Source organism: Cucumis sativus, chromosome 6 (assembly GCF_000004075.3).
Source record: "Cucumis sativus cultivar 9930 chromosome 6, Cucumber_9930_V3, whole genome shotgun sequence".
NCBI lineage: Eukaryota > Viridiplantae > Streptophyta > Magnoliopsida > Cucurbitales > Cucurbitaceae > Cucumis > Cucumis sativus.
In genome coordinates, this window is record NC_026660.2 from 12,551,775 (window position 1) to 12,572,056 (window position 20,282).

At 33.0% G+C, this 20,282-nt stretch overlaps 3 protein-coding genes across 5 annotated transcripts; 1 reads left to right on the top strand and 2 right to left on the bottom strand.

Moving 5' to 3' along the window:
• Positions 1-6,809: 6,809 nt before the first annotated feature.
• LOC101203487 (serine/threonine-protein kinase PCRK1) lies at positions 6,810-9,591 on the top strand. The gene is made up of 4 exons (XM_004143071.3): positions 6,810-7,745; positions 7,941-8,201; positions 8,432-8,554; positions 8,804-9,591. Exons 1-4 carry the CDS (start codon positions 7,356-7,358, stop codon positions 9,374-9,376), a joined length of 1,347 nt encoding a protein of 448 aa, XP_004143119.1. The 5' UTR covers positions 6,810-7,355; the 3' UTR covers positions 9,377-9,591.
• Positions 9,592-12,170: 2,579 nt separating this feature from the next.
• Positions 12,171-15,402, bottom strand: LOC101203246 (probable serine/threonine-protein kinase PBL9). Of its 3 annotated transcripts, none has more exons than XM_011658848.2 (7): positions 15,107-15,402; positions 14,784-14,877; positions 14,034-14,359; positions 13,730-13,865; positions 13,500-13,642; positions 13,257-13,380; positions 12,171-13,102 (listed from the first exon to the last, which is right to left on the bottom strand). In XM_011658848.2, the coding sequence occupies exons 2-7, from the start codon at positions 14,833-14,835 to the stop codon at positions 12,669-12,671; spliced, it is 1,215 nt and encodes a 404-aa protein (XP_011657150.1). In that variant the 5' UTR covers positions 14,836-14,877; positions 15,107-15,402; the 3' UTR covers positions 12,171-12,668. The 3 variants fall into 3 exon arrangements, with proteins under 3 accessions (XP_011657150.1, XP_031743786.1, XP_031743787.1); XM_031887926.1 differs by having other exon boundaries at positions 15,070-15,385; XM_031887927.1 differs by lacking the exon at positions 14,784-14,877 and having other exon boundaries at positions 15,107-15,377.
• A 1,495-nt stretch (positions 15,403-16,897) lies between these two features.
• On the bottom strand, positions 16,898-20,167 carry LOC101203322 (pentatricopeptide repeat-containing protein At1g07590, mitochondrial). The gene is made up of 2 exons (XM_031887276.1): positions 19,653-20,167; positions 16,898-19,125 (listed from the first exon to the last, which is right to left on the bottom strand). The coding sequence occupies exons 1-2, from the start codon at positions 19,980-19,982 to the stop codon at positions 17,872-17,874; spliced, it is 1,584 nt and encodes a 527-aa protein (XP_031743136.1). The 5' UTR covers positions 19,983-20,167; the 3' UTR covers positions 16,898-17,871.
• Positions 20,168-20,282: the final 115 nt, after the last annotated feature.

The following is a 20,282-nucleotide window of genomic DNA, read 5'->3' on the forward strand; positions in this document are numbered from 1 at the left end:
ATTTGCCATGCCCTTTCTGTGTTCTTCAAACTTCATATATCCTCAATCTCATTTGGATTAATTTATAATTGAAACAAATATATGAACTCGTATATATATTCTCGTTGCAATCAAATCTTACTTTATCTAATATTTTATGTTGGGTTGAGGTAAAATTGATTTAATTGTCCATTTTTTTGCATTTCGATTCAAGTTTCGTTTCGGATAATCCTATTCTTTTTTTTTTTTTATGGGTAAAATAAATTAGGATTAAATTACCTTTAAACCACATATTTTATTTCACACACTTTTAAAAGCAGTTATTTTTAGATTATTGTAAAAGCAAATGCAATTTAAAAAAATATAACATCAGGTGTGTTTTAGTGATTATGTTTAATTAAGGCACAATAATTTAATATTTATTTACCAAACATATAATTAACTTGCTTACCAAAATTGAATTTTATGAAAAAGAAAAACAACTCATCAAACAATTATTTAAAAAGGTATTGCAATACCAAAGTCAAAGTCAAAAAGTATGGAATCATAAAATGAATTTCCTCATGATAATTTATATGCATATTATATATATATATATATATATGTATGTATGTCTTCCAAAGTGATTGAAACTAGGGAGAGAGATGGGGACAAATATACTCAATTAATACATAATATGTAAAATTAATATTTACTGATTTTAGTATTTAGAAAACTGAGAAAGTGGTTTTAATTAACACAAAAAATGGATCCCCATAATAATTATCCAACAGGCACGTGACACGTTGCAAGGTCACGTGACTCAAATGGGATCTTCCATAAGAATCGGTCACATCATTTATTTTTTGGCATAAGAAAGAAAGCATATTTATGTCCCAAATTTCTAATATTCTCTGTCTCCTTTACCCAAAGTTCTAACTTTTCTATCATCAATTATTGATTTGGTTAATCAAACTAAATTAATTGGATAAGACATGATGCTAGTTAACACCAAATTTAATCATCCACCTTCCTTTTTTCTTTCTTTCCATCAAATATTGGGGTGATTCTTTTTCTTTTTCTTTTGCCCAAATATATATTTTGGTTTATACTACGTTATAATAAACGTCAAATTTAAGTCACGTGATCATACATGTACGTAATTTGTAAATAAATTTGAAGAGTTGTTTTGTTTACGAATATTTTTAAAAGAAGAAAAATTGTTAACGTAAACATAGTTCAACCAACGTTAAAAAAAAAAAAAATGACTCTCAATCAATAGGTTAGAGATTTAGTGTCAATGTCTAGTAGATTTGTTATGAGCCAATAGACATAGCATTATTTTTCATTATAAAGTGCCAAAATTGAAGGAAAAAAAAAAAGAAAATAGAACTTATAATGGTTTAAGTTAACGTTTATAATCACATAAGAACATCATACGATCGTAATAAATGAAGTCTTACAAATAAATATACGGACCACTTAACAATAAAAAGAACAAATACATGTTCGCACCACATGCCAATCAAAACACGACCGCACATTGAATTATTATAAACAATTGTAACACATTTATAATTAACAAAAGAAAAGAAAAAGGTTAAAAGCTTTATAACTCTAAATTATTACACATTCGTAATAAGCAAAAAATGCATTTATATAGTAAAACCATTTAAGAGTAGTGAACAAAATAATGGTTGTGGGGGGGAATGAATAAATATAGTGTAGGGTATGTGGTATAAAGTATAAGAGGGCAATGCCTTAATGCCTTAAAGCTAGGTGGATGATGTTTAGGTATTTATAGGAAAATGGGAGCCAATTGGGGTGGAGGTCCCCTTGGCCCATTGCCTTACCTCATTTTCATACACACTCTTATTCTGTACATATAAATTAATTATTTAACTTATGAAAGAAGAGATGCTATAAATAAACAATTCCTCCCCTTTCCAAAAATATTTATTTCACATGTGTGGGTTAACAAGGGTTTATCAACTCTTTACAACTTTTTTTTTCTTATTTTAAAAAAGTGCATTCTAATATATAAAATACTTTCATGATAATCTAACAGTTCTAGACTTTCGTAATTCACTAAGAGACTAAATGTGATTTAATATAGGTAATATGATTTTTGTAATAAAGATTGAACTACTCCTCCATGAAAATGAAAATCGGGTTGAAATTCACTTTGGTAATAAAAAATAGTCTTTAATTTTGTAATTAATTGATCTTTCTTATGTTAAAAGGAATTAACTTGTAAATATATTTGATAAACTCTAAACCCTAATCCCTATCCTATAAACATTTCATTCCCTCTATAAAATGCTGGTCTTTGGTATAGTATATTTTTTACCCACGCTTTTAAAATAACCGAGTCAAAAAAAATATGTAGTTGTATAAATATTATTTGGTTTAATAATTTAGACTCTATTTTTTGTAACTATTTTGTTATTGATTTTTTTTAAAAAAATTAAGTCTATTTGATCGTATATATTACTTTCAAGTAGAATGAGTATAATTTCCAACGAAATTCTCAAAATAAGAACAACTTTTTAAAAAATATTATTTTTTAGTTTTCAAATATTAACATGTTTTTTTTAGAATAATTGATAGACTAACAAAGAAAAGAATTAGAGATGAAAGTAGTGTTATAGGTTTAATTTTTAGGAGAAAACAAAATTTGTTCACCAAACAAAACTTTAATTTTTGTATGATTAAAATATCATGTTGGTACATGTACTTTGAAATATTGCCATTTGAAAATTATTTGTAATATATTGTAGTTTTTCTTCTTCATGGTTGAGTGTTAAATTTATTTATTTAATTATTTTTACATTTCAACTGGGAATACTCGTCCATCATATTTTTGTTGTTGTTTTTTCGGTTGCTCGAGTATCGCTGTAGGCAATTCATAGTATACAAACATTCATTATGTTCTCAACGATTGCACTCATATTCATGTATATATGAAGACGATAGATTGATTCCTAAATCATACGTTCAAATTTAGCAAACTTAAGTTAATTTTATTTATTTATAAATTATTTTGCTTTTTGTTGGCCAACCATGTTTATTTATTTTATTGGATTTTATAATTTGACACCTATATTTTTTACTTTATTAATTTTGGATTTTGTGACCCTTTGTCATTAGATTCCAAAAATAGCACATTTAGCTTTGTATCTTGAGCTTAATTTTCATTTAATTTTTAGAGTTTAAGTTTTTACAATTTTACTGCAAGTTCATTTTTTATGCTGTGAGTTAATTAATTTAAACTTGTTATGATATATCGATTTTAATGGCACCTAACAAAATTAGTGCTTTTTCAATTAGTGAATATAAAATTAATATAAAAAACTAGACATAAACACTAGTAAGAGATAAGAAGATACTACAAGCGTATTAATATGAAAATCAACGACTCAATCGAAACTCAATTTAAAACTTACTAAGGATAAAATATTAAATAAAAATTATACTCAAAATTTACGAACAAGAAATATTTATTTTTCGTGTTTCGATGTGAAGACACGTAGGTCAATAGGTTTCCAAAATAGTGTCACCATTCTTACTGGTGAGTGGTGCAAGATGATGAATCAAATATCCATATAAATCATGTGTATCCAAAGAAATATGGATGGTGATTATGACACTACTGGTAAGGTAACACGTCTTCTAATGCTACATGAATAGTGCGTTAAAAAAACTTAAAATCATACGTTTTTGTTTGTTCCTAGTCTTAATATTGTATTCAACTATGAATATCGAGTTTTCACATTCTTATTACCGCTTATTTTTTTACAAACAAAACAGAAAAATTCTTAACTTATATTTGTGCATTTTAGACGATATTCATCTTTGTGCAACTCAATCCAGCTGTTCAACCATAGTTTAAAATCATGTACCCAAATATTTATTTACGTTCTATACTTTTTTGAGTCGTTCATTTCTCCTTTGTCAAATAATATCAAACACTTAGATTCGCTTTGTTTTCCTTTAAACCAATATTTCTTTGATATGCAAAGCATGGGCAAGTTATGTTTATCTTAAATTTTTTCGAACAAAATATAATATATATACATACATCATATCTACTTTAAAGTGTATCAATCTAATATCTCAAATATTTTTATTTTAATAAACGTTGTACGAGTTCTACAATTTCAAACTTCAAAATTTATATAAGTGAATCAATTTACACTTTGGATTAAATTTTTTTAGTTAAATTGTTTGTGTGAATTATAATTGTCAATTTTATTTATTAAGTTATCTGCTTGAAAAAAATTTACACACGTGGGAAACTTAATACATTGACAAATTCTAAATACAAACTTAATAAAAGTTCTAAATCGATTTATTTATAACGTTTTAGATGCTTAATTAAAAATATTAAATGTGTTCACAACCTTTTTCAAGCCAAGTATGAACATGCTTGTTATATAAAATTATTGAATTCAGTCACAAATTTGTTATTTTTTTTCCTGACACCGTAAAATTGAACTAACTTTTGATACTCTTCAAACCATGGGATGAGGATGATCATTTGAATTAAATGTGAAACATTTACAAATAGAACTCTAAAAGTGTAGATTGGTATGGATTTGAATACATAGAAAATTAGTCATACATCCATATTTACATGAGTGTGTGAATTTAAGCTCCAGAGTGAATTCCTTCCAAACCTCCTTCTACTCTCTTACACTTCAAGAGTGTAGCATTGTTGTTGGTTGCAAAAGTACTTTAATTTTAGTTTGTCAAACCATTCCCAAATAAGGCTCTGATTTTGGATCACAACTTAATATACGTTATACATAAATATAATGCATATATTGGTTTAGGGTTACATGAAAGTAGAAGTGGGACACATAAAAGGTAAGAGTGTAAACAGGTATTCCAACTTGGGCGTAGTAATAAAAGCGGCCCATATTTGGGCCCAAAAAAGAAAAAGAAGAAATAATCTCCGGCCCAGGTTGAAAGAGGGTAGAATAGTCATAAAAAGAAAAGTAGAATGGAGTTGGACACAATTATTGGAATTATATAGAATGAAATTGATTGGTGAAGTAATAGAAGTTGCTTGTAAGGGAGGGAAAGGTGTATGAGAGCTTCATGTTCTTTCATTATTAATGTTCTTCCAATCTAAATCTTGGGATGTCAATCCCATTGCTTTTTCTAATCATGAGTGAACAAATGTATAATCTCATTCCTACCGCAATCAAATTTTTTGTCTTAATAATTCAAACTCAAATATTGTATAATCTCACATAACATTGCGTCTCACTTTACAACATTTGCATTGTGAAGAAACACTACAATAATAATGGTCTTCCCCAACACACAAAAATGTCGCCGAAAACCCTAAATAACGTCATGGAAGGCTACTGGGGCAACCACGTCGCGAAAAGCGTGTCGGACATGCTTTCCACGATGCATCTCGGCACGACGTCGAGAAAGGTTTCCCCTGTGCACGGCCCATTACGTCGCATAAGGCTTACTGCAACGTTCCTTTTCTAGAAGTCGTGGAATGTGGTATTTGGCTACGTATTAACACGAACGTCGTGGAAAGTCCAGCAACGCCGACGTTGCTTTTAGTGACGTCGTGTCTCGCATCGCGATATCTTCAATTTGTTGTAGTGAAATTAATAGAATGTTTAAATAATACATAAATGACTATTTGTGGATTAAACTCATACTTTTAGTTCTTTATCAAATTCATGTTATTTATTTACAACCGAGCCGACCCCTATAATATGGTTGGTGTGCATTTATTGTTTTAAATGGATTTGTTAGATTTGCAAGTGGACAAAGTCGTTTAAGAAAAATGAAATGCAAAATGAAGAAAAAGTGCACATTTATGAGCCATTTGGACCAAAATATTGTTTCATTTGTATAAAAATTCAAATGTCAAACTAAAATTGTTTGAGTTTTAAATATCTAAAATAATTAATGTTTGTGTTTGAATTTGGAACATAATTAACCTTCCCACTTGAATGAATGTGTTTCATTTACCAACTTTGTATGAAGAAACTGAAACTAAATAAATTTTTAATCAAACGTAGACATAATTAAATTTAATTATTTAATAACTTGAACTTATTAACAAATTAATATTCTTTAATTTATTTTATTTAATAACAAATATAAATTAACTAGAATTTTGAATAATTAATGAATAATAATAAAATCTTACCTAAATTGTTAATTAAGATAACATAAAACATCATTAATAAATGTATTAAGTTAAAACTTATTAAGTGTAAATAATATGTTTTTATTTATTAATTAATCATACTCCACTCATAATATGGGAGGCTCAAAGCAAACAATTTTAGAGCTAAAGAATGATGACTCAACTAGTTAAGAGGGCCTCGGGTTATGAAAAGCTAATTCAAAGGGTCCATTCATAAAATATAGAGAATCGACAAAAATGCATACAAAATGTGAGAAACTTCAACATACCACATATTTTGGATGTATTCACCTTTTGGAAATGCTAGTGAACATTAGTTGTGAATACAATATCTAGAATCGACTATCGAATTTAACTTGTATGGTTAGGAGCAATTTTAGTTATGAGATTTCAACATCAAGTAAATTGTAAAAAGAAAAACTAAGGCATGATTTAGATAGTGTATGTTTTGTTAATGAATTAATATATATATATAAAGATAAAGCTGGGAGAGTCTGGAACCCTTAAACTTATACCAAATTCGATATCATGGTTAGTATGATAACGTAAAACTAGAGATTTTGATTGAAAGGAGGAATGGAAGGTAATATTCCATTAAAGCATTAAAGGGTTTTGAGTTATAGATAGGGAGGATTGAGTTTGTGTTAGAAAAAGTAGTAAAAGTACTTTTGAAAATGGAGTTTGTTTAATCAGGTTTTGAAAAAGAGGCCCTCCGTCGCACGGTTGGTTTTGCTTCCTTTCCTATAGTTCGACGGCAGTCCAAAGAAGGCGACTAACATTGCTGTTTCAACTTTCACCCTTAAACAAACTCCTAATTTTACATGGTAAGTCCCTCACCGAACGCCAGGGACGTGTATGGGGGACCCTCCTTCCAGTTCTAACTGAGCTACCTGATCCATTTTTAACGTTCACCCTCTGATTCTGCAGCAAAAGCAAACCCTCGTGATTCTCACATTTTTCTCTCTATAAACGACAATGCCCCAATTTGAGAAAATGGATTCTTTCTCTTTCTTTGTGCTGTTACCTAACGCTCTTCCATTTTCAAATTACAATATGTAAACTCTCAACCAAACCCACTTGTTCCTTTTCCCATTTTTTTCTTCTTCTTTCCCCTTTTCATTTGACCAATACTCTTCCTCCTCACAACCCCTTTTACCCATTTTCTGCTTTTCCAACATTCAGATTCTGCTATCCCAGAACTTGTTTTCAAGCTATGAAGTGCTTCCACTTCACCAATGGCGAGAGAAGGGATGATGAAGATGGGGTTGCTTCTAGAACTTCAAAGGTCTCTTGGGCTCGCTCGCTTAGTATGGCTTCTAGCACGTTTGATACTAGACGCTCCGAGTTTGATTCTGACTATTCCAGGGATTTTTCTGACTCGATTGGGTTTTATGAGTTTTTGACTCACCGTAGGGCGAATGATTTGCGGGTTTTTTCTTTTTCTGAGTTGAGATCGGCCACTCGTGGCTTTAGTAGAGCGTTGTTGATTGGTGAGGGAGGTTTTGGATGTGTGTTTAAAGGAGTTGTTAATGGTGATTCTAATTCCAAGTCGGATTTGAAGATGGAGGTTGCTGTTAAACAGCTCAATCGCAATGGCTTCCAGGCATGCCTTTCTATTTCTTCTTTTTACTCTTCTTCAGTGATTGGAATCTCTTGTTCCATTGAATGAATGAATGCTATTTTTGAATCTGTTTTGTTCTTCTATGGTATTTGAATGAATTTAAACCCCAAATTGGGAATGGATTGATGGGGAGGGATTCAAATCTGATTGAATTTTCAAACAAATTCTAGTATTCAGGGGCATAAGGAGTGGATCAATGAGGTGAACTTTCTGGGAGTGGTGAAGCATCCAAATCTTGTGAAATTGGTTGGATATTGTGCTGAAGATGATGAAAGGGGAATGCAAAGGCTTTTGGTTTATGAGCTTATGCGTAACAGGAGCTTGGAAGATCATCTTTTGGTTCGAGTATCTCCACCATTGTCATGGTTGGCCAGGCTTAAAATTGCTCAGGATGCAGCTCGTGGCCTTGCATATCTGCACGAAGAAATGGATTTTCAGGTACAAAATTAAAATCATATCCTGCTTTGTTGCTTGAAATTGACAACAATATGAGTGTTGGTTCTTTGATTCTATTTTCATCATTCCATCCTTGATGTTTCAGATGTTATATTGTCTTTCCATGTGAAGTAAATATAGATTTCTTTGTCTTATAGGAAGTATGTGTGTGGTTGATAGTTTCTTGTGGCTTTCATATTTAAGTGACTCGGATTTGTTTTTATTTGATGCAGCTAATTTTTCGCGATTTAAAAGCTTCAAATATCCTGCTAGATGAAGAATTTAATGCAAAGCTTTCGGATTTTGGACTCGCTAGACAGGGTCCTCCAGAAGGAATCAGCCACGTGTCAACATCGGTATGTCTCGAATTTGCTTGCATCGACTTGCTAAATGCTTAAACATCAATCCAAACTGATCTTAACCTTACTGGATTGGAAAGAGTTCTAGCATTATACCTTATCCCTTTAGTATGTTCTTTTGGATTTTAGCTTCTAAATAGGCATATGTCATGATTGTTTTTAAGCCATTAACCCATGTCTTGTAGTAATTTTTAAGGACAAAAGATGTTTCCTTGTAATGTGATGACAATTTACTTGTCTTTGAAGGTTGTAGGCACAATAGGCTATGCAGCTCCAGAGTATGTTCAGACTGGTAGGCTGACTGCAAAGAGCGACGTGTGGAGCTTTGGAGTTGTTCTTTACGAACTCATCACAGGTAGACGAGCCGTGGAGAGAAACCTACCACGGAATGAGCAGAAGCTTTTGGAATGGATTAAACCATACATCTCAGATCCTAAGAAATTCCACCTCATTGTCGACCCACGGCTTGAAGGAGAATGCAATATCAAGTCAGCTCAGAAACTTGCATCACTGGCTAACAAATGCCTGATGAAGCAGCCTAAGAATCGCCCAAAAATGAGTGAAGTCGTTGAGTTTCTTGGCAACATCATCAGTGAATCATGTCAAGATATCGAAACAGCTGTTCAACCCGTCGATAGAACAGTGGAAACAAAGGAAGAAAGTGTAGAGGAGGCTGAAGTCGAACCTGCCACTACAAGACATAGAAATAGTCATCTAAAGAAGGTTTTTGATTTCAAAGATATGGTGAGTTTAAGAAATAGATCTTTTGGGAAGTTAGATTGGAGAAATTGGACACCTGGGTTAGTAAGAACTTGGTGAAAATCCATGTTTATTCTTTCTCTCCTACTGTGGTAATGAAAGCATAATATATGGGGAGGGCCTTCCTCCTTTTTTCTCTGTTTTTTGGTATACTTGTAAAAATCCAATAGTAGTTTTCAGTTGGCCCAACTTCACTTCATTATTTGCAAATTTTTTCCTTGATGAGGTTTGATCAAATACATTTTATTGGGGTCAATAAATGCCAACTTTAAACATGAAAATAGTCTTAACTGGACTTTTTAATTGATGTGGACCAAACCTTCTAATACTGTTCGTGTCTGTTAATCTGTATTTTTCTATATATATATTTTTTCTCTATATCGATCTTTACTGTTTTGTTTGCTTGTTGATTTTATCATAACAAACAAAAATTGAGCTATCTATTAATTGATGGATGAAGAATTAAAGAATTAATAAGTAGGTCAATGGCTTCATCTTCACTCTTTGAGAATGAAACGAAGTGGCAGACTCATTGAAGAAGAAGGCGTTGCCAAATAAGAAATATCAAAGTTGGAAGTGGCAAATGGTCTAACTTCTTTGTTAATTATTTGGTATTTAGAAAATGGTTGAATCTTCTAGATCTTCACCAAATGATTAAATCCATTTTCTATTCCTACATTTTCAACATGATTACCTGAACTCGATTCTTAGGTTTATTATATTTGGTGTCAAATGTTTTTTTATTTTATATGTTTTTAGGATCAGGTATTGTTAGAAAGTGATAAGGAAAGGATTAAAATGAATTGAATTGAAGTTGAAAGCAGTGGTATCAAAATCCAAAATCAAACCTCTAAGAACCAAAATAAACCAAAATTTAAACATAATTTTATCAAATTTTATTTAACATAGATTTAAGTAAAAAAGAAATGTACACCTCTCTTTCCAACTTTGTGGCGCACATCCCCCAAATCTTTGATTTTATTTCTACATTTTGAGCAGATTTTTCTTGGTATTCAGACCCTTGTTTGTGTTTCTTTTTAAGCCAACTGGGGAGATGAGTTTTGAGATCCAAAATCTGTCCTAAGGTTGGGCCTTATGGTTTCTTTCCTGCATATTTGGCTCATACATGCTTCCCTCCTTGCTCATACCCACTACCGTTTGCTTCATTGATCTTACTAGCTTTGAATTATGTGGATGGGCTTCCCCCCATGCCTTCTTCCATTGGTGGCGTTGGATCTCAAGAGTTTCGTACCTCTCATTTCCTCCATTGTTCTATTGGTCCACGAAAACAACATCCTACCCTAACTTCATCTATCCCTTATCCTAACAAGATTTCACTAAGCACAATAACTAAGATCGGGCCAGATCAAACATCTCTTGCACTCGTTATACTGATCGATCTTAGGCTCTTCAGATTTAAAATAATTAAAAACACGTTTAAAAAATTTGTAAATATAGCAAAATCTTAATAATAGATATGCTGCAAATATTAACGTTACAAGTTTATCCATCGTAATTATAATTTATTGGTATACCCCTTCCACTCTCTCCCAATAGATAAGCACTTATAAATAATTGTGTTTTGTTTTGGCTTTAGGTTGATATGATGTGACCTTTTAAGCAAATGTCATATCACTTATTTTAAAAAGCATTACTTTTCTTTTACATAAAAGGTGCATATTTCTTTATTGTGAAACATATTCTATATAACTTTATGTCACATCATTAGGGCCTATATTCTAACAAAACATCTCCAAAAGAAACAAATACAATAAAAACAAAATCAATTATAAAATCATTTACGTCCACCAATTTGGAATTGCATAGACCTCATGAAAAATGCTATAAATTTTGAAAATAATTTGCGGAACTACTTCCCTCCCAATCTATTGTGTACCCTTATTTTGCTATGAACTCTAATTATATATTTTGTCCATTAAAATAAGGTTAAATTTTTAGATGTATTGTTTGTTTTTGTCTTATTTATTATACCTTATCTGATATAAGGAATAAAAATATCCAAACCTAAGAAATTATTTGTGGTTATGATGTCTTGAAAATTTCCAATTAAATCATCATGTTGCTCTTTATATAGTATAAGCTATTGTCCATTTTTAATGGTTATCACCCAAGTTAACTATATTCAAAATTCCATTTCATGTGTTTTTTATATAAAAAAAAATTAGTGCAATCTGTCTTATTTATAAATTAATGTCTAACTTGAATTTTCAAGGATCAAATCGATTTATAAAATTCATGAATCAAACACACATTTTATTCAAAGTTGGAGGACTGAAAAGATCATTTTTACTGAAATAAATGAAAAATTAAAGTGTTTAAAAAGTACTTTCAATGTTAAAACAAAAGTTTCTGCACCTTTTAATCATAATGTATGAAAATGATCGAAACTACCTTGATAGTGCACGCATTGGACGCTTGGCTCTTACTACTTACTCCCTTGATATCAATCTCGCAACTCTTGTTAATCGTATGCTTATTATTCCGGTTGAGAATGAAAATGAGAACGATTTGTAAGAGATAATAGAGAGAAGGAGGAGAGTCGAGTCTGAGTGTTCTATTTAGCAAAAGGAGGATCCCAACCTACATGCACTGTTCTATTTGGTAACCACACACTAATATGACCGCAAGTAAAATGTAAAAGAAAAACACAAAACAGTAAGAAAAATGTATGCCTTTTAAAAATGGATCATCCCGAAAAACAAAAACAAAAACCAAAATATAACGTACTGTTATTGGTTAAAAAACTAAGATTATAATTAAGCCTTGCAAAAAGGTAAATGAATAGGACTTTTCTATTTTGTCAGTTATTTTTTACTCTTGGTAACAACAAATGTGCAAAGAAGAAAAAATTTGCTCAAACGTATAAAAACTTTAGCCTTTCCATACCTCCAGAGTACATGAACAAACTTAATAGCAGGTAAATTCCATTATTGCTCATCAGTCATCTACTACATTCAAGCTTTCCCTATCTAAATTTCTTTTTCCCTTCCCAACTACCACAAAAAGGAGAGAAAAAAAAGATGATCCCGACCGTGCTACTTCTTTACAGAATACAAACTGAAGCAGCAAGTACAATCATGATGCATCCTTCCCCATCTCAGCTTCAGCGGTGATGAAAACGTCAAGATGGGACTGCTGTAATCGATCTAGCTTCGGTAGAATTTAACAGAGAAATCATACATTAGTAATCAAAGAATCCGAAACAAAACATTACTCGTGTACGAATCAACAACAAAAACTGTACAGTTTCTGTACATTCAACATTGGAGTGCATCTGCTAAGATCCTCAGTTTTGTTGCAAACCATCCAATCTAGTTGCCTGATTACAGTCCTATGTATAGAGAGCTGAAACTGGAGGCCGGGGGTAAGCTTGAGCACTGTTTGGATTACGGGCATCATCAGCACTATGCCTTCGGGCACGGCGATTATTGGTTGAGTTCCTGTTGCTAGTAGGCAACGTGGAATCCTGTAGTTGCTCTAGTTCTTTTACAACATCATTCATGATTGGTCTTAGTTTGGGATTAATAGATATGCATCTTAGCGCAAGCATAGATGCCTTATAGGCTCCATCCAATGAATATTGGCCCTCAAGACGACTATCGATGATTCGAAAAATCTTACGTTTATTAGCAAGGTAAGGCTTTGCCCATTCCACAAGATTGTGTTCTCTAGCTGGTCGATTCTTGTCAATTGCTCTCCTTCCACATAATATTTCTAGTAGGACAACTCCGAAACTATACACATCACTCCAAGTAGTTAGATGACCTACAGCAAGTTAGAAAGAAAATAGACTATCAAATTTAAGATATCAATTGGCAATCCAAAATTTATACTTTTCTTTATCATGAAATAATGCAAAATCAAATTGCAATTAATCTTGACAATGTGACAGCAGGAGTTTCTGTTTCTGTAGAATAACCTGTAGCCAAATATTCCGGGGCTGCATATCCATAAGTCCCCATCACCCTGGTCGAGACGTGGCTTTTATCACCCGTTGGACCGTCTTTGGCCAGCCCAAAATCTGAGAGTTTGGCATTGTATTTCTGAATGCAGAAGAAAACAATGTTATAGGCTGACTTCAAAACAAAAGAGCAATCAACTACTATGGAAGTTACCACTCACATATCATACGGAAGAGAGCACAATTTTGACAATTACTTACAGAGTCTAGTAGGATATTCGACGTCTTGAAGTCACGGTAGATCACCTTCCTTTCATCACTGTGGAGAAAGGCCAGCCCTTTTGCAGCACCAAGTGCAACCTTTAAACGTAGGCTCCAAGAAAGAGGTTGGAAATAGGATCCCCCTAGAACATTATTATGCAAAGATCTAAAATTAATGAAGTCCTTTTCCTCAAGTGGAATCAAAAGGCTGCCGATAAGAAAATACTTACTTCGAAACAAATGGTTTTCCAAGCTCCCACGAGGCATGAATTCGTAAACGAGCATACGGTGTTCATCCTCCAAGCAATAGCCCACCAACCTCACAAGGTGACAGTGAGAAAGCTGGCCTAGAAAATTCACTTCAGCCTATGCGGAAATGAAACATGAGATAAGTTGATCTGTAGAGCATAAACTGACAAGCAGATAGTTATACTAAGTGCATCACTTATATGCTGAGAAAAGCTAATATGGAAAAGTAAACATGAATTGCAAAAATGAGACATCTCGGCATGTGATTTCAAGGAGCAAACTCACCAACCATTCTCTGTGCCCTTGAAAACCATCTTGGTTAAGCCTTTTGACTGCAATAACCATTCCAGTGCCAGGTTTGGCTGCAGCAAAGGAATGCTCATCAATCCAACCCTTGAAAACAGAACCAAAACCACCTTCTCCTACCACGCTATCGGGACGAAAGTTCCTGGTGGCTGCTTTAAGCTCTGTGAAACTGAAGCTCTTCAAATTGGAGGACTGCAAAATTTCGCCTTCAGTTCGTGGAGTTGGTGGCACTGAGAGCAAATTGATCTTGCTATTCGTACTACCAATATCGTTTCCATCAGTACTCACACCATTAGAATTCACTCCTGCACAAAGAAATCACAACCTCTAAACACTCGCTGTTGTTTAATCAAATAAATTAAACCGAGACTGTCTCTCAAGTGTGTACTTTTTACAAAAGCTGTTTCAAAATATTTTCAATTTAAGCAAACATCTTGATGTCTGGAAATTCAATGAAAGGAAGGTATTCTTGCATATCATACAATTGTTTTCTCAATGTTTCACAACACTTAGCGAAACATCCATGATCCACCTTTCACTTCAAACTAGCCAATTGAACCATATAAAGTTCATCATTTCATCTGTTTTGCAGACATGAGATAAGCTTGGTAAACGTGAAGACATCTCACTACATAAATCTAAAATTCTACAAGACTTAAACAACAAGAGACCCAAACAATTCCACCAAATTGTTTCATTAGCTAAGTAAAGAAAGCCTTCTTCAAGTACCTGTATTACATGAGTTCTCAGCTTTAATTCTGGTACTTAAGCAGACACCCATTTGAAAAAACCAAGAAACTCCCCAACCTCCAGAGGCTTAGTACTGTACACAACCAACAAACATGAAATCAATACTCTTAGATTGCACAGCTAACAACTATTTCCTAATTTCCAAAAGAAACTTCCATCAGAATGAAGAAAAACACACAACCAACAAGAGGGGTACTTCTATTCCAATCCAAAAATTGAAATTTAAACCAAAACATGAGGAGAGACAAGATAAAACAAGCCAAACCCATTCGAAGAAATGGACAGAAGACGATGAAACTCACATCTTCTTCTCAAATCAATGAGCAACCAAAACGAAATAGAAAAAGAAAAGGGGGGTTTTTCTATGTTCCCAGTACACTCTGAAGGTCGCTAATGGTGGAGGATTCGAGATGAGGAAATTTAGAATGAATGAGGGAGTGATTTGAGATAAACATGTGGAAGGGAAGGGTGGTGTTGTTATAGTTGTTGAGCCGCTTGATTTGGGTCTACGGCTTAAAGATTTGGAAGCTTTTTTTTTTGGTATTTGTTTCTTTCGATGGAAACTTTAGACAAGTTGATGATTCAAAAATCTAATTGAATAGAAGCTTATGGACGGACTCCTTTTTCCAACTAAAACAAGATTCATCCTCGTGACCCATCAAAATTTTTGGGGCTGTGTTTTCTTCCTTACACTTGTCCAAGTTGCCGACTTTTCTTTCTTTCTTTTTGCATTTGTTGGATAATCCAATGGGAAATTTAGCATTTTTTTTTTTAAGTGTGGTGTTAAGCCAGCCAGTTTTGATATTAAACTAATTATTGTGATTTTGTTTTTCTTTCTTGTGGGTTTTGCTTTTGTGTTTGTATTTGGCATAAATTGGTATCTCTGAAATGACATGTGAAGGAGTTTTAAGAGTGTGTGAAGTATTTAATTCATCAGGATGAGGTAATGACGAGGATGTGAGTTGGTATTATTCACTTATTAACCCTTTAACCACCTTTTGTCACTCTTTTGAATAACCTGTATTATTAAAAATCATATGATTATTGGAAAGTTGCGAGTAATCAAACACAAAACAAAAACGAGAATCAGAAAGATGGTTCGAGTGAAAACTTGTATTAAAAATCTCATCCAAAAAATTCAATCTAAATATAATTTTTTTATTACATTATATTACGAAGTTTCAATTATAACAGTTCACTCTCAACTATTATTAACCCACAATTAGCTAAATAATTAGTATTTTAATTATTTATTTCTTATAGTCTACTATTTCCTACTCGGTCTTCATTTCTTATAGAGTTTACTAAAATAATCTACATTTGTTCAAAGATTATTATAACTATAATAATACATGTACTAGTAACCAATATCCTCTTATTGTTATGCACTAAAAACAAACTTCTTATTATATATCACTTGGCTCATACGTGGAATAAATTGTACCATTGTACTACATGTTGCTTTCCCAATTTTTAAAGATTATTGTACTTGTACCTTTTTAATTTCTCTTATTTCATTTTCAACTTTAAAATGCTCAGGATGTGTTTTTTATTTTTTTGGGTTTGTGGTTAATGGATGAGCTTTTAATTTTAGAAAATAGTTATCCTTTTAAATTATTGTTAGAACCTATTCATTATGATGTAATAATAGTTTCCTAAATAGTCTTTTTAAGTTATGAGATCTTATCAAAGAAATTAAATTCCAACTTTCGATTTGATAAAACTAAATTTCAACTTTCAAAATCAACTAAATTCAATTTCAAACATTTTAAAGAATTGGAGGGACCAAATTTTTTGTTTTTATTTTCCACCACATATTTTTCCACAAATTTAAGATTCTCCAATAGATTAATTAAAATTGAAAACATTTTCAATATTTCAAAAATAAAATTTATTAGACGCAATTTTAAAATTAAGATTAAAATTAGGGATCCTAATAGAACATTTAAAAAAATTGAGACCCAAATTAAAAGGTTCAAGATGCTCTCAGTAGACTTATATTAAACATCATTTGGTCCCAAAAAAAAATCTCATTTAAAACCTAAAATAAACAAGCAAATGTTTCTTAATTTTCGATCTAATATCAAACAATATTCATATGAAATATCTTTAAATTGAAATTTTGGTTCAATAAAATAATCCGAAGAACATGGACTACAACGTTAGTTCTTATTAAATAAATAATTGTCTCTTTTCTTCAACCAAGTTGAGAAAATGATGTCACGAGAAGAAGGGACCCAACATGTTTGCTAATTACTCCCTTTACTTTTTCTTCTTCCTTTTTATTTCCCTTTCAAAGGCCCTCCCTCTGTAGGACAGCCCTTCCTCCCCAGCCTTCTTTTGCAAAAACATTCACAAGAAAGGACCTCAATTGAGATATATTCATTTAATCACCATCCTGTTATGATCTACACTCATGAATCACACATTTTCTCTAAAAGCAAATTACTCCGTCCCAATCTTCATTCTTTACTTTATTGTGATTATCAGTAAACCCTTGGCCCTCTAAAACTTCATCTTGTGGTTTTTTGAGGCTTAAATATGATGGTCCAATAAAAATTCCATTTTCAGGATGTGATGAGTTGAAAAATACAGCAGATGAAGACAGAGAGGGAAATGGGGTGTCTTTTCTTCTCAGGTTTTGTGAAATTCAGAAACCAAACAACTCCCAAGTCATGGACAAAGATTATAATATCCCCTCATCCAAGCAAAGTCAATGGCAACTTACTTTTGAGATTTGACTTCTTTCTTGGACTTTAAGAAGTCTGCATTGTGGTTCAGGGTGGGGTTACCACCTGTTAATCAACCACTTGTCAGGCAAGTTGGCTAGAGGTCTCACCCACAGCTTATTGATTGACTGCCGACGTCTGACAGAGTAATAAGAATCTAGCAGAGGTGAAGTTTGGATCATTCATAACAACATTACCTATTGTTTGAGCTATTAATATCATCATCCAATCCAAAGAAACTCTTAAGGTATCAAAACTTAGGTAGGTGACTACCATTAGACTTCTTGATCATTGACCAATGACCGACTGTAGAAATTGTATCAATGGTTCAAACTCTTTTAGCTTTGAAACTGCTCAGAAAGTTTGATCAAACTGTAGGTTTCGGAGTCAGGCCTAGCTCCTCCTACGATCATCCTTCTCAAGAGATTTGGATTATGAATCTTGGCCTTCACATAAGCTTTGATCAAGGTGTTGTAAACGAATGTGTACCTCGTATACTTTGCTTCTTTGAGTTCCTTGAATAGCTTTTCAGTATTTTCAATGTCTCCTCTCTCTGCCAGAATCTCAATCATTGAAAGAGTGGTTTCCAACCATGGGGTTGACTTCCTAACTATCTTGGTGCTGCTTGTTGTATTTGATCCCAGATCTAGTGTTTTCAAGGCTTCCTCCACCAAACCAGCTTTCAAGCAACCGAAAGCCAGATGTCGAAAGGTTATGGCATTTGGTTTGCACCCATTTGCTTCGATTTTCCTAAATATTTCTGTTGCCTTTTTAATCAACCCATGTCTGCAATAGACAGATAAAATCGAATTGAATTGATCGGTGGCTTTAATTCCTCTTTTGGTTTTCATCTCTAGCCAGAGCTCTTCAGCGCGGCTTAGTAAACCAATTCTGCCAAATGCTTCAATTGCCAGTATAAAACTTTTAGACGGGATGTGGGGAAATCCTTGTATGATACCCCAAGTCCTTTCTAGCTCTTTCTCCTTGTTCAAATAGCCGTACAAGATGATTAGAACATCATAGGTCGACCAATTATTCCCAGCGATTGATTTTTCTAAAGCCTCAACGTAGGCTTCAACCACGGTATACAACTTTGCCACAGCATGTGCAGTTGCTACTATGCAGTATGACACCTCATTTGGTTCAACTTTAGCTCGTCTCATGTCACTAAATACCCTCATCAACCCTTCAATGTTGTGTTCATTGGCTTCTATTTTCATAAGAATGTTATATGTAGAAACATGCAATGGCACTTTATCAGCCTTCATCTGGGAAAGAATTTTTGGGATAATTTTCCTACGACGAAAAGATGAATGGAGTATAATAAGGCGGTTAAAAACTAAGTGTGATATGCTATGGCCAACTTCCCTCATTTTTCTCATGTAAGCTAGTGAAAGTCTAATTGCTCCCTTATCTAAACATGCAATCACAAGATTGTTGAAGAGCAACTCTCCTTGAAATTCCACAGGGATATTAGAAAAGAGCTTCTCACCTTGTGATATGCCATGGTGTTTGATTGTAAATTCCAAAAGATAGGAGTAGTCCAATTCATTTATCCGATATGGTTTCTCCCTAATCACCCACTCCATAACCTGCCGAGAACAGAAGACAGATCCAAATTAACAAAGGGACTAATCCAAATTAATGACAATGGCCCTGTTATCTACTCAAGTAACAAGGGCAATTCTTCATTACTTTTTAGATTATAAAGCAAGCATGGTGTAGCCATGAACTAAAAGCACACAACATTATACTAAGAAACAGAGTAATCAAGAAAAAGAAAATGCCTTCTTATATGCACTGTGAAGTGATAACATCTAATGGAAGTTAAGAGTATAGAATCTCTAGCTTCACATCCCCATAGTCTTTACTCATCCTCGTTTGTGGAGAAGATATTGCAACCAAATTCACACTTTCTGCAACTTTCAGCTTCTTAATGATTTAAGAAAATAGTTCAAATTTCAATTTTTCTTTGTTTTCTTCTCGATTTTATCCTTAAAGACACAAGAAAAAGCTAACCAGTACAGCCAAATTTACTAAGGTTCAAATTAGAATTCACAACATCTAAGAAAACATAAAACGAAAACGGAGCTATAAAGAGGGAGATGGAGATAGGAACCTCGAGTGCCCGCTTGTTCCTTTCAAGCTTCCTAAGGCGATTAATGGCATGAAAAATGTCGCCTCGATGAATTGGAAAACCATCGCCCATCCAACTCCTGAAAGCATACCCAACCAATTCTCCCTTCGGTATTCTCTCAATTCTCAAAGACAAGCATTTGGGTTCCTCCAATTCAGACTCTAAAACGTTCGGCGACAAGTTGCCGGGAATTTGAGTGCATAGAAAGTTGAAACGGAAGGGGATTGTACTGACCGCTGAAGGAGTGCTGGAAACTGTTCGGCGAAATGCTTGAATGAGCCTATACCCAGAGAAAAAGCTCCCCGTTGGCATACTTTAATTGAAGAAATGTTGAAAAAGAAGAAGAATCGGAGATGGGTTTAACAAATTATTGCTGAAGTATTACGCCAAAAAGCTGAAGGTTCAAAGGGGTTTCATGGTCATTGTGGAACCAAATTAGCAAAAATTCTCTCTTCAAATTTTACATTTTCTAACCTTTATTATTTACCAAATACTCATTTCCATGTTCACTGTCAATAAATTTTAAATGGTTATGAATCAAGTTTAACTTTTCACTCTACCACCTAAAACTAAAAATTTTAATTCTTGAAATCTATAGATTAAATTGAAATA